The sequence below is a fragment of the Lynx canadensis genome, chromosome F2 (assembly GCF_007474595.2).
Source record: "Lynx canadensis isolate LIC74 chromosome F2, mLynCan4.pri.v2, whole genome shotgun sequence".
Taxonomy (NCBI): Eukaryota; Metazoa; Chordata; class Mammalia; order Carnivora; family Felidae; genus Lynx; species Lynx canadensis.
The window spans coordinates 10,617,342-10,632,474 of record NC_044320.2 but is presented as its reverse complement, the minus strand read 5'-3'; the positions used below and the strand labels follow the sequence as shown (position 1 = coordinate 10,632,474).

General features: G+C 45.6%; 1 protein-coding gene across 2 annotated transcripts in view; it reads right to left on the bottom strand.

Annotated features, from left to right (window-relative positions):
* Nucleotides 1-15,133, bottom strand: part of ADCY8 (adenylate cyclase 8) — a 225,733-nt gene that overhangs the window by 92,611 nt on the left and 117,989 nt on the right. For both annotated transcript variants that reach the window (XM_030304404.1, XM_030304406.2), the window contains exon 7: nt 11,989-12,259. In XM_030304404.1, coding sequence (XP_030160264.1) covers nt 11,989-12,259 — 271 coding nt within the window. The remainder of the gene's footprint in view (nt 1-11,988; nt 12,260-15,133) is intronic.

Genomic DNA, 15,133 nt, shown 5'->3' with positions numbered 1-15,133 from the left:
CGGTTGTCATCGGGGACGCACGAGATGGGCCAGCTCGTTGCCGATCTGGGAAAGACCCAGAGAAAATGCCAACTCCGGAGGGTCTGGGGCCCCTGCCTCTTTGTGCTGAGATGCTTTATCTTTTCCCAAGACCCTGCTTCTTCCAGGCTCTGGCTGGAGCCTGCACGCAGAAGCAGGTAGGGCCATGGCTTGCTCAGCTAACTCCTGCTTTGCCCCTCCACTGCCTCGATGGCAGCATTTCCCTGTGCCTGCCTTGGAGGCCTTCGTAGCTCTCTTTCAACCCTGCCGCCTGCGTGGTCCAGGTTGTGGAAAAGACAGCGGTTTTCCCTTCCGGTTCCTACCCCCCTTCCTGCATCCTACAACTACACAAACGTGGGAAGAAATTGCGGGGAACCCTAAGCTCCAATAAGAGCCCCCAGCTGCACACATGAAAGCTCTTTCTTCTTGTGTTTAGTGAAACCCCAATCCAACCCCCAGAAGAAAAAGTTCCTACCTGTTTAAAAACGAAAAGCCTTTTGTTGTTTTTGTGGTGGTTGTTCTTTTGAAGAAAGCTCACTTCTTAGGAAAGCTTTGAGGTGACCTAATGCATGACGATTTGCATTCAGGGCCTCAGTTGGTTGTGTCTGAAAGAGACATAATTCCCCCCCTTTCTCCCACCCCCCCTCCTCAAAACTGGGGAGGGGGAGCAGAGATCTTCTTAGATGTGGTACATTGTGTTTTCCTGGTGAGAAGGCTATGAGTGGCATGTGAGTAAACCCTGAGTTGGGGCTTCCCAGAACCTACTCCCTGACACTTCTTCCTTCTTGTAGGAACAGAGGCCCTAGGGAGCAGGACCACTCTCCATAAGCAAGGGACGCCAGTCAGGATTTGCCACCACTTTTCCCGTCTGTACTGACAGAAAAGGAAGAATCACATTCAGATTACAGGCCTGACAGCGTCTTACTTAGGGATATCACTTACTTTTCTTTTACGTTTTGTATAGTTACGTGACTGTCATCTATTTTCCGAACACAGCCAAGGAATGTTCAATGAGACCTTTACCGCAGGAGAGGTCTCCGTGGTATCGCCGTGGGAAGAGGTTTAAGTTATTTTCGTAAGCTCGTAGCTTCTGCTCCAAGAAATGAAATAACAAGGGGCAGAACTCTGCTGAAAAAACAGTCCAGATGTTTCCAGCCGGCCTGTGTGGGATTCCAGCAACCGTCTGTAACCTGGTTCCCAAACTTCGATCGAGCACACGAGGTGAGCCTGGGGCCCAGGCTACAGGGACAATCATTGGTTCCCAGCTTTAGGCAGAACTGAAAGTTTGCAAATATCGTCTGGATGCTACATTTGATAAGGAACAAAAGTTGCGTGGAATTCTCCCACTGGTCTTGGTCACTCTGTGTCTGGAAATTTCCATCTGTTTGTGATTAAGAGAATAAGACAATGACGTGGGAGGAGGTACCCCTAATTCTCGTAGATGCCACAGTAAGTGTTTTCTAGAGTTTGCTACTTATCTGAAGCCCACAGCCTTGCTCTTGACTTTTCAGCTAATATTGATAAGCTGGATCGTGAAGACACTTTCCTCATTTGGGGGTTTAGTTCCCAGACTTGCTGAGCTCTCTTCCCAGTGTGTTTTGCCTGACATTTGATGCTTTGCTCCTTGCCTCAGTTCATCCTACTGGAGGCTCATGGTCTTGAACATACACTTGTTTGGTTCTCTTTGGATGAGGTTTAGGCAAACGGTCAGCTGTGGCTGACCTTCCAGGCCCACCACAAATCCAGGCGACGGGGCAGAGCGCCCAGGACCAGGGGACTCGGCGGGAATCACCAGCATCCCAGATTTTGTCCCCAAGCTCTGGTTCAAGACCGCAGAGCCAGGTTGACTGAGGACAAGTGGTGTCTGATACCCAGTCTGTCCTGTCTGAGAATCTTGTCTGGCTCTGTTCAGCTCTATTAAGCTAATTCCGGATTTCTTTCTCTGATACTATCCTTTGAGTTTCTCAGAAAGATGCTAATCTCAGTGTGGGAATGTCATTGCGCTTGAGTCATTTACACACATGGGCCACTCTTAATCAAAAGGAGTCGTCACACTTCTGCAGAACTGGCTGAGACAGAATTTGGCACGTCCATTGGGCTGTGGCCACTTTGAAGCCACATGATTGGAGGCAAGCTGCCAATTGAAGTTTTAGCTTTTAAAATACCCATCCATACTAATGTGTGGAATACATACACAAACCCCAGCAATGACCTCCTCTCGGGGTTGAGCGGGGATAGGGTGAGCCCAGCGAGGGAGACAGGATTCCTGTTTGGGACACGACTCATGAGTTGGGGAGAAAGACTCTGACACATTAATGGCTTGGATCAAAGTACTTCTAGCCCTACAATGACTGGACCAAAATATCATCGAGGCTGTGGTTGGACAGGTAACCAAATACCCACTGACCAAATGACCTCTGGGCTAGCAATATGGATACTTCCAGCTCAGGAAATGAATCAACAAACATATCAGGACCTAAGTTACTCAGTTTTGTGTGTGTGTGTGTGTGTGTGTGTGTGTGTGAACATCAAAGATGTAGACTTTTCAGAAAGGTCAATTACCACGGGGAAAATGAAAGTGTGTGTGTGGGGGGGAAGGGAGCACGTTTGTGCGTGGAGTGTGTGTGTGTGTGTGTGTGCATGTGTGTGTGTTCTTGGACATTTGAAGAGAATTAAAATATGAAAATTACCTAAATGTTTATTTTTTCTAAGGTTATGAAGTAACTCTTTTCAGGTAGGAATAGGAAATAAGGATCATAAAGGTGAGTTGTTGACAGATAACTCATGTTTGGTGTTTTAAGTCTATCAGTCTGAGTTTTGTTTTTTTTTTTTTTTCCAGATTCCTACTCTACAATTTGTTAATTAAATTTAGTTATTGATGTTTTCATTCATTTGGTTCCAATGGAGCTAGGCATACTGACCTTTGAGAACCCAGCCTCTTACTTTTACCAGTTACGACAGGACAGAACCCAGCAAAGAACCTACTTAGGTCACATTCTGTCTTTGGGACTTTGTGTCCTCTACTTTCTCCTAACTTTTCTACCACACACTTTTCTGCTGGAATTGTCTCATTCATTTCGCTTTCCTGGGCTGTTATTATCCCCAGTGTTTGTTTATGAGCTCATCAGTCCAAGACACAGAGTCCTGAGTGGATGCCACCACCCATGACACATACAAAGCCCTTCCCACGTCATGGTGGGAGATCCTTTGGGGGCTTAAAGGTAGTAAAAAAAAAAAGTCGTAGGGTAGGAAAGGCATAACTGAACTGGGAGGTTCCTAACGTGGAATTCATAACAGCAGTTGGGAGACCTTGAGATGTGCGAAAAGCTTCCAGAAAGTTCCATCGATGCCCAAGCAAGTATCAGGGTAATACCTTTTTGACCCTGAGGGAAGTGAAAATAACTACATGCATAAATAGCTGAGATGAGGCCAAAAGAAATGTCCAGTGTCTGCTCTGGGCTGGAATTAAATCACCTTAGCGTGGTAACCCTTGTTGCCTTGTGCCGAGAAGCAGTAATGGTGGGTTATGGCACATATGCCCAACCATTTTAAAAAGCAGGAATACACATTCGTTCACACCCAATGCAGTTTTGTGTGGAAAGAAAACCCTTCATACGCAGGCCTTGCACTGGGCCAAAATAATCGTAAGTATCCTCGGTGGCAAAAAAGATGAAAAAATCTTGCCGTAGCTCAACGAAATTTTACAATGAAGAGTCTTAACCGAGTCATTGTCCCAATTAGCCCAGAGATTAATAAAACGTAAATCCCAGTTCAAGGATATAAAGCAGCTAGGGGAGAAAAAAATCCATATTTTTGCTTTCTCTTCCTACCAACCTTCACATATTTAAAATATCATGCATTAAATTTCTCATATTGAAAATATGATGCAGGGGTACTTGGACGGCACAGTCAGTTAAACATCTGACTCTTCATTTAGGCTCGTGATCTCACAGTGGTGGGATCGAGCCTCACCATGGCCTCCATGCTGAGTGTGGAGCCTGCTTGGGATCCTCTCTTTCCCTCTCCCTCTGTGCTTCCCCCACCAAATAAAATTAAAAAATAATAATAAAATAATATAACATAATGTAAAATGAAATCCTATGCATTCATGGGTTCCAGCTCCTCGGGCTATGATTTTGTGACTCCCCAAGTGAGTCAATCGTTGGTGAAAGACGAGTCCAGCCAGTTTGTTTAGAAAAGCTTCAGCCAGTTATCGGCCAGTGGGGAAGCCCGGGCTGTGTGTTGTGTACTTGACAACTAACGTGCATTTCCAGGCTTCCAATTCCACATGAGCCGCAGGCTCACCTCTGCCTTTCTCTCTCCCACCTCACTCTAGCCCTGGAACTTCACGGAAAAGAAGCGTGATTAGTCAAAGTTAATGGACCAAATTGCCTACTTAATCCACTCAACGCTCCCTGAAGGCTTCAAATCCACTTGTCTGTCTGAACAGAGTGAAAAACCAGACCCCTTTAATGACTCTCCCGGGCTGAACTCAGCGGCTGTCTTCCAAGTCAGGGCTAAGGGCTGCCTGGGGAGATGTGTTGTGGGAAAAAGCCCTGTTACCAGAAGAACGCAGGTGCACTGGGGGGAAACGGACCAAGCCCTCCGTGTTCTCTATCCAAAAAGCCTGCAGCTGTCCCGTCCAGTGAACATCAAAACTTAATCTGATGTCAAAATGGTTAAAAATAAGTTACGGATGGAGAAAAATTCACCTGTGATTTCCTGCATACAAGATTGAATACGGACGATTAGATTTTCAGCAGCCTACCCCAGAAGCAGTAAGGTCTGAGAATACACCGTCTTCTTTCTCTTCAAAACCAAGGCCCAAGATTTTGGGCATGTTTAGGAGGAGGAGTTTCAGGTCAGGGTTCTCTGGGGGCGGGGTGGGGAGAAAGAAACAAGTGCTCCCTCTGAGCAGTAGAAACCCAGGCTGAGATGGTGGCCTTGCCGTCCCTCTCCTCCGTGGGTCTTGCTCCCTCACCCTTGGCCTACGTCTGCTTGTCTGTGGGTCTCAGTTTCATAGCCACAACCTTGGGAAGGTCTTCCCCAATTACTCTGCCCCCTGTCCTTTGTTAATGCTGTCCTGCTATGACAGTAAGTTCACACTGAGCTGTTGACCTGGTGGTAATCCCAGGGACCAGGAACTCTTTGACAGCTTGGACTTCCTTTCTCATCCTTCCCCGCCCCCCCTCCCCTCTAGTCCCCAGCACAGTGCCTGGCAAATGGCCTTTACTCAATAAACAGCTGAGTAACGAATGACTGAATGAGAGAACAAATGAATGGGGGGACTGACTTGTTCAAGTGGATGAAAGAAGTAAAATGAGCTTGAATGGAGAGCTCTTCTTGTGGGCATTGGCATGCACAAAAAAGGCACCAGCCACTTTGCCCCTGCCCTGTGGGGGCAGAGCCGAAGGAAAGACATCAAACCCCAGGGATCAATGTTACTCAACAGAACACAATGATCATGTTGAAAGCAGGACCCAGAAAGAAGGCAAAGGGTGATGATGTTTGCAATGACGTCTGGGTGTTCATTTCATGCAGTCGAAACTCAATTGCGAGAGCAGACTTCATTCTCTAGTTAGGCAAGATTCTACCTCAAGTGCCTTTTTATTTGTTTATTTATTTTGGCTTTCACTTGTTGCTGAATTTGATATTGGTGGTTTAAGACAGTTCGCTAGATAGTAATTCTGCTCAACTGCCATCCTATACTAGGGTAACTGTACATAGTGGGGTATCCCCGTTGCTTCTTGGTAAATTCTTATTTCCTGGGCTTTGCAGGGGGAAATTGTGAAGTGTAGATAACTCACCAGGACAGCCACAGATTCCCGGCATGCATCTGGGGCTGAGAAACTAGGGCCAATGTCAGTGCTGAAAAAAAGTGAAGGGACCTTCCAGGCAGACCTGCCCTTGTGCACATGAGGGCACTGGGGCTTGGAGGCTAGAGGGGCTGCCTTAGGCCTTGACATATTAAGTGCAGTAGTCAGAGCTCCCACTTAGTTCTCTGGAGTTTTCCTCCAGACCCTTCCCACCATCATTCGGACAAATTTTGGGTCCTGCAGAGATCTGCCCCGAGATAACAAGACTGACCGGCAGTTTAGCACAAAGAACCTGTGACCCTCAGGTCAACGTGAGGGTTTTGATCAGAAGGGCGACCACAGGAAAATTCTTTTCTCCCTACGGACACGAAGAGCAGCATCTAAGAAAAGCTCCATCTGGGACTGATGAAGACATAACAACCCAAATGTGTTTTTTTGTCCTGCTTCGAGCCCAGCCAGCTCTCCTCCCTCCATATTTTCTTGTCCCTTGGGCTCAACATTCTCCGATCCAAGTGGGACAGTGTCAAATGTTTGGCTGTCATTTTATCCTTAGGTGGACATGACACACTGTCGAGCTTAGCCTTTTCCATGCAAGCAGTGATCACATCAGGACACTCAGGGGACGAGACACTGCCTAGTATGTAGGGACAAACTGGAGGAAAATCTGGTCATTCCCTGTAGCTCTCGCAGAAAATTTCTAAGTATCAGTGGTGACCCATCTTTAGAGGGTGAACATACACACACACACACACACACACACACACACACAGGCACACAACTTGGGAGACTCACTGACTGATCTGGCAACAACGTTGAAGGTAGAAACCCAGCACAGACCTTCAAGCAACAAAGAGGAGGCAGTGTGGCCGGATGGCAAGCATGTGGCTTTTGGAGTCAGACATAACTGGGTTCTAATTCCAGCTCTGTTATTTATTGGCTCCATGGCCTTTAGGGAACTAATCGATCTCTGCGAATCACAATTTCCTCATTTGTCAAGCAGGCACATCACACTTATCCTTAAGGTGGGTATGGACATTAAATGGAAACAATATGAATGATGATCCCAACGTGGTACCTGACCCCAGACTCTCTACTTCTAGCACTAGGCATTCCGGGGGTATTTATCTATACCCACAAGGAAGCACAAGGAAGCACATCCGTGTGGTTTTGCTGTGTGGAATGCAGAAATTCCACCGACGTCTTCAACCTCCACAGTGCCCGCATTAATTTCAGATGCCCCAAGTCAGTCTATGGTGTAGAAACCACACATCTCTACAACGAAGCAGCAAATGTGTACTCTTCTCCAGGGGATTCTTTTAGAAAGCTCAGAGGAGCACCAGAAAAAAATGTCGGACTGTGATGCCATGGTGGGTGTGAAAGGCATGGACGGGACAATGCTGAGGATTTCACAATCGATGAGGGACAGACTCCAGGCTCTGAGAGGGGGCTTGTTCCTGACGCAGCAGCTTGGCCGATCGCTTGTCATAAAAACCAAGTTAAAATTACCACTGACCTCACACAATACATTTTACAGCAACATGAAAGCTTCCTCTCATAAATCTAAGACGCGGTGTGTCTGATTAAGTTCATTGTTGCTCCTATCATCCATTCTCCGCAAGGCAGTCAAACCGATCTCTTAAAAATCTAAGTCAGAGCATGTCACTGCCCTGCTTAAAACCTTTTATCACTTCCTTTAGAATAAAATCCAAAGTCAGCAGGCCTGCAGGGCTGAGCTCCTGTCTCCTTTCACTTCATCTCATACCCCTTTCTTCCCTGCTCATTCTGTTCTAGGACAAGGGCCTTTTTAACCCTTTTCTAATGCACCAAACCTTTTCCTACTTCAGGGCCTTTGCACTAGCTGTCTTCTCTGTCTGCAAAGCTCTTCTCCTGGTCGTTTGCATCTAGGGCCCTTTAAGCACTCCATCAGAATCTTTAGAGGCCTCTACAATCCTCCTGAGTAATTCTATTCACCTCCTATTCATAGATCTCTACTTCTTTGCAGCACAGGTATGTTAGAGTTCATTGGCTGCATTCCCTGTAAGAGGCAAGCTCCTGCAAGACGGGGACCAAGCCTGTGTCCTCACTACTGGATCTCCAGGATCTAGAATGCTGGGTGCCTGTTAAATAACTCGATGAGTAAGAGCCCAAGCCCACAGGCAGATTTTAGACAGAACATGCAACCAGCAGGGAAATGTGATCTTTAATGTAAGAACCGTTTTCTTAAGTCTTCACTTAACATCCCAAGTTCTGTCTCTATTCCGAGAGCTTTGGTGACCATGTTGATGACCCATCTAATAAGCTCACCTTGAAATTTCTGGACATCCTCCCTAAAGGTCAAAGTCTTCATTTTCGGTCTGCTCCCGTGACCTGTTTCTGCTTTTACAGTCTTAACTTTCAATAGTCTACCATGATTCAAACTTCCTGACTTCTAGTCTTCTTACTTTCATTCCACCTAGAGGCTCAGAGCATAGGCGGCTTCCCTGGTAACTGAGCCTGGGTTCAGGAAGCCAAGACACCAACTCAGTGAGCAGAACACCTGCCCTTGTTAACAGTCAGGGATGCAAAGCGTAAGTGCTCAGCGCATCCAAGAGCGACCCGGATACCGGAACCCAGAGGGCTGAATGGCAATTTTAACCTAAATGGGCACAGACATAGGGGCAGGAGGGTGCACAACATCAGAACAAAGAGATTATCTTTAGGTTCAGTCAGGGACCAGAAGATACCACCGAGGGCCCAGAAATAATTCTTAGTAACATCTCTTGCTGTTTCAAACCACTGATAGACTCCTGAAATGGGCATCAGGGACGGGAGAGGAATGGAGTTGGGGCTCTTCTTGGTAATCCAGAGTTCTTTCGTATCAACTGTGACAATCTGGCTCCTGACCCCATCACCTCATCAAATCTGCCTCCTACCAGTGATGGTTTTCAATCTAATTCCCATTGGTAGTTTCCCTTCTTCACCACCCTGGGCCTCTTGGTTACGGCTGACATTGTTGATTGCCCCCTCCTTCTCAACATGCTATGTTCTGCAGGCTTCTGTGACACCACATCCTCTAATTCTCTCCTGATCACTCTGACTGCTTCCTATCTGTGTCTGTCGTGGGATTCTTACTCGCTTTCACCTCCCATCAGGCGCCCCCCAACATCTCTCCTGTGCCCTCTTATTGCTTTATTTTGCATTTCCCTACAGTGATCTCTGCCACTCTCATGGCTTCCATTTGCATGCAGGTCCTGATGACTGCCAGGTTCACATCTCTTGCACTGTTCTTTTGTGTCTGAGCTTCAGAAGTGTGTGTTCCATAGCCTTCTGGATCTCTCTCCCTGATCCATCCCAGGCACCTCAAGCTCAACGTGCCCCAAACTGAATTCCTAGTGTTTCCTTCCCAGTCTTCCTCCATTCCAGTTTGGCTTATTTTCAGAGGGCGGTTCTACCATCTCCCCAGTCACCTGGAAGTCAGGTTTGACTGGCTCCTCCCCCTTACCACCTGTAGCTATCATTTCACTCATTCATTCATTCAACAAACTGTAATCAAGCCCTGCTACCTACCAGATACTGTTCTAAGTGCGGGCACAACAACGGTTAAGTGAAATCTATGTTTCCTGTCTTCATGAAGCATATAAACTCCTGGCTGACTTTACCTCCAAAGTGTTTCTTTCCTCTGTCCCTCCTTCCCTTTCATCACTACTAGTAGTTGGCATATAATAGATGCTCAATTAATCTTTATTGAATGAATGAACACATGAGAACGTAACTCTCTGAACATCTGCTGTCTACACAGCACAGATTACGGCTCGGCATACTGATGTCATTAAAAATATTTCTAAGCACACATTATGAATCATTAGAAGCCACAACATCTGGCCAATTTAGCTGGAACCCCCCGCCCCCGCCCCCCCCAGTGAAGCATTAGTATGTTTCATCTGTCTTATCCAAACACTCAGATGGTCTGGGCTTTCTGCAGCACTGACTGGGTGTTTGGCAGTGAGCAGACTCAGCCAGACCCCTCCTGATCCCTCCCAAGTGCACATTATGTCTCTGAATTACACGCGTGGCTCCCTGACTCCCAGAGTGAAGCCTAAGCACAAACTCTGAGAGCCTAGCCTGTGACCATTTCAACCGATTCAGTCATTTCCAAAATGTCATCAGTGCCACTCGGTTACTTACGAATATCAACACACGTTCACTGGCTTCTAAGTCTGGAGGCATCAGAATGAATCGAGATTATCTGCGCTGAAAACGGTACAGATGAATTGTATCCAGGCAAAATTCGGCATCGCAAGAACCACACGGTACGGTTAAACACCAAGAATATAATTTTTGACAGATGAGGACACGTCGTAACAGCTACTCCATGACACCAGCAAGTTACCTTTAGGAAACCAGCAAAGGAAATATTCCAACTATTCCTATGCAATTTTACCGGGTCAATCAATCATGAGATAAAACCCAGCATCTCTACTTCTCTCTGCTTGGTTCTCAATTTTTAGTAGCAAGGTCAGGTACAACAGAGATTAGAACCGTCAGGAATTACCCCAACTTCCACAATCAGCGTAAATGGAAAGCGTTTCAAATGGAAAGACCAAAAAGAAAAACAGAAAACAATAAACGCAAGAGAGAATTTCATGCACCGTTACGGAGGTATCCAGGGTGAGGCACACATCTCCTCTCTTAACAACTGGGATTCAGGCTCAAGCTCAAACTAGGCAAAGGGAACAGAGAGGACACCGTCAGCTGGCCGTGCACCCACTGCAGAAGTACACAAGACCGTTATTTTGTAGAACAGCAAACTGTACCTCGCGTACCGGTCCAAAGATGCAAAGAAGGGAAGGCACTGAAATCACGTGATGACGTGTGTGGACACAGAATTTGGGGGAAAATGAAACACTCAGAAGAAACGCAAAGACCTAAATGTAGACTCTTACGAGGCCCGCAGGCTTAGCTGGACCTACATCCTTCCCCAGTGGAATGTGACCCAGGCGCTGTTCTGTATGTAGCTTCTTCACACAGAACTGGAAAGAGACAGGTTAACCTGGCCTCCGGGTGCCCCAGGCATCTTTCAAGTGCAGAAGAAAGAGGGAAGACTTTCGGAATTGTAACCGTTTCCGTTCTAAATGTCTTTAGGCAGATAGATTTTTCTTATCTGCAAGTCAATGAGAACAGTTCAGGTTCATGAATTGAAACAACCCTTTTACGTCTTCATAAAGCTGGTGACACCTTGGTGTGGTTGACTGACTGCACAGCGCTTTCAGCTTTTGCTTGAGAAACTATTTCCAAGTCTTATATAATATACTGGCTCTTGTTTGTTTCTTTAAAAGGCCTGTCACATGAACTGACACAAATTCGGCTACCTGTGCTTGGCCTAAATGATTAAAAGTAAACTCCTAAGAGGGCAGGTAATTTAGCCCATGCTCTGGACAAGCACGCCGGGGATAAGAGCACCTTTGAACCTCTCTGGTTCTCTCCCCCGATCAGCCTCCCTTTTCTGGTGCATCTTGGAGTCCGAGCATCTCATTGGATTTAGTGTGATTCTGGTATTGGAAGGAATCATTTTGAAAATAATTTGATTACTAGTGAGTTACACCTATGTACCAACTTAGTAGCCCTGCCCTGCGTTTAAGATACAAATCCGCATTCAATAGGAACAGAACTATGTGGGCAGCTCTGAAATGGAAGGCTACTCCTGAATGCTCTGGTGCTCCCCCTGGGCATCACTTGGTGATGCTTTTATGTTCCCAGATCATCAGTGCCCTCCTGATTTTGAATTTCAGAGGGCAACTCAGAACTCCTCGCCTACCAGCTGCCTAAGAAATGGTATTCTCGCGGACTTGATCGTCAACTCTTGTGGTTACATTAATAACATCAGGTTTATCTTTTCCGACACGAGCAATTTTGGGAGGGGGTGGAGATTATAATCCACCTTCACAGGACATTTATTTTCAGCTAGGTCAAAAAAAAAAAGAGGGTGTGGGGAACCCTCTGGCATTTCCTGAAATTGCATACATGGGTTAATTGCATCATAGGAGAGATGTTTAATTGCTTGCAATTACGATGCTCAGCAGAGAAAAGGTTAAAAAGATTAATCGGTTCTCTCTGGGCTGGGGGTACGCTACAGCATGCATTCGTGGCTAACCAGAAGAAGGAAGCCAGGACTTACGTTCTGTTTCCCCACTATGTTATCAAAGGGCAGTTCGGGGCTCCAGGATCCTTCTGTGAATGTCGCCCCACTGTTTCTCCTGTCTGAGAAGCTCACCGACTCCTTGACAATGTCTTCGGGCAAAGTCAGTAGGCTCTCCTCAGGCTGCTTAATCAAATAGGTCTCTATGTTATGCTTCCTCAAGAATTCGTTTCTCTCTTTACCATGACCCTCTTCCACATTATAGTCACCGTTGAGGCAGTCCAGCGTGGCTTTGGAAATGTGAATCCTCCTGTGTGCACAAAGCATAGGTCATTATACACTCCCGAGGGGGCCTGCAAAGGCCATCACTGGTTTTTGTCCTGTGCAAAGCCAACATCAGGGCCACACACGCGTGCCATGAAGACAAGTTCTCAAAGACAATATGCGTTCCCCTAAAAAAGCAGAGAGAATGAAAGAAAACAGAAGTACAAGCATAAATCAGTGAGCAGCATTATCGCTGACTTCACCCCAAGGGTCACTGCGGCCTCTGATAAAATACAGCCTTGCTGAGCCACACTTAAGCACTTCTTTTGGCTTTTCTTAGGACTGTCAGACTGACCCCAGAACCCTTCAAGAATCAGTGATTTTTCAGCGTTGTTATTGTACTAGACAAACAAGTTCCATATATGTTTCTGAACCCGACAGCAATTACTGTCCAGATCACCATGAAACAACAGTAGTTTTCTCATGGTCTTGGGACTTTCCTTATCATTTTAATTTTTTTTAACTTTTATGAATGTTTGCTTTTGAGAGAGAGAGAAGAGCGGGGAAGGGGCAGAAAGAGAGGGAGACACAGAACCGGAAGCAAGCTCCAGGCTCTGAGCCGTCAGCACAGAGCCCGACGCGGGGCTCAAACTCATGTCCAGTGAGATCATGACCTGAGCCGAAGTCAGACGCTCAACCGACTAAGCCACCCAGGCGCCCCTTCTCCTATCATTTTAACTTTCATATATTTACGCCTGGATTCTTCAACTTGACTACAAGCTTCTTAAGAACAAAGGCAGGTCTTATAAGTTCACGGGGCTGCCTGCAGGGTCCTTTAGGAAAAGCACTCGATGATGTCCTTTCCTCTAGAAAGCGTACATGTCAAGGAGCAGGGAACAAAGCTGGGGAATGCAGGCAGGCAGCTGGCTAGGCTCACTCACAAGGTAAGTGACTCATGTGAACATCATTACTGGCCATCCCAGCTCATGATCCAAGTTTCATTTTTTGTTTCGTTTAGCAAAACAATAGACGACTTAAGGATCAGACTTCAGTTGTGGGAACTTCGCATGGTAAATCCTTTGGTGAAGAGCATTTCTGTCCTCATAACTGTCTAACTCAGGCAGACTACTTACTGTGACGTGTCACGGTCTGGGTAGATTAGTGTGGTGATGATTAGCACCGACTGTTTGGGCAGATTGGATTGAAACCACTTGCTAGCTGAGAGATCTTGGGCAAACTACTTACACTTTCTGTAAATGTGTTTTCTCACCCATAAACATGGGAAAATAACAGTACCCACCTCTTAGGGTCATTGTATTACAGGAGTCGATTTGTGTAAAGGAGTCAAGACAGTACATGATGGATATACTGCACATACCCTAAAAGCAAGTGCTAACTTACTACATTATTCTCAAAAATGCCGCTGTGATCATGTCACTGTTGTTTATCCCTCGTATCCTCAAGGCTTATAGGACACGACTCAAGTCCTGAACAGGCTTCTAAGCCTCCATTCTCTGGTTTCTGTCACTTCAAAGCTCATTTTCTGACACTGCTCCCCTACTCTACCCTATGCTTTCTCCAGCTAATCAGGTAACCAGCATTTCTTCAAATTCAAGGTGCTATTTCATGACTACTAAACTCAGAACAAGGCACTCTCTCTGCCAAGAATGCTCACTCCATGTTTTCTACATGATAATTTTCTACTCCCTGATTCAGCTCAGAAGTCATTTCCTTAGGTTGATTTTAGTGCTCCTCTGAATGAATGAATGAACGAGTGTATGAATGAATAAGGTGGATGCTTGATATTTTGGTTGGCTTCTGCAATCCTAAAAAAAAATATAGCCAAGGAAACAATAAAATTTTTTGAAAGAGGCGTTTCCAAATACACTGTACTTTTCACCCATCCTGCTGAACCCCTGCTTACAGGGAATAACTCACTGCAAAGGCCATGTAAAGAAACAGCATTTCTGACCATTTAAGATCCATTCTCCGTATTTTCCAAATAAGTGTCGTTGTGCATAGTCCTCGATCTCAAAGGCAAGGCAACATACTAAAAATAAAAGTGTGCGAAACACGTTTTGAGCTCTTGAGAAATGTCTTGACTAAGTGCAAATTATTCTCTTGATGGATTTTGTGAACGCTTGGGAACTCAGTCATGCTAACCTAGGAAAACAGAGAGGTCACTTGACCTTTTATGAAATGGATGTCCCAGTCTCCTTTCTCAGATCAGGCTCAGAACTGGGTGCTAGAAAGCCATCTTCTTCTCCCTGGCAAAAGGAAACTCCTGGAAGGGTTTCGTTAGGTCCTAGGGTTGATTTTCTCTTAAAATAATTAAGTTAAATACCAACTTCATTTGATATTTTCTCTGGATTCTACATTTCATTATTCTGCTGCCAGTGCTCAGGGGAACTAATATTTGCATGTACTGAATCAATATTATGTTTCCCATAGTGGAAGTCATCCTCGTTTTTATTTATTACTGATTCCTCCGCTGAAGTTCCAATCAATATATGCTTAAATGTTTTGATAGAAACTGGGCTTCAGATGTTCATTTTCATCCTTACTATCGCCTCGAGGCTGTGGGTAAGGCATTTGCAGATGACAGCGTGCGTAATGACATTTCCCTCTAAGGGAATGAATCAGTTCTCAGACAGTATTTTCATATATTGAATGGCGGGCCAACATTTTCTAGTAATTTCAAATGCTAGGATATAATAATAATAACAGTCATGATAGTAAATAAGATGTAACAATTGGGTAGCACTTAGTTTGCATAAGTGCTATTTTGTAGCCAAAGGTATTACTATATGCTTAGTTGCATGGATCGTCTCCTACAATCTCCATTCTTCCAACAACTCTAGGGAACAGGCATTTCTTCCCCTCCTTTTGTGGATGGTGCAAACTGGCCCAGACACAATGG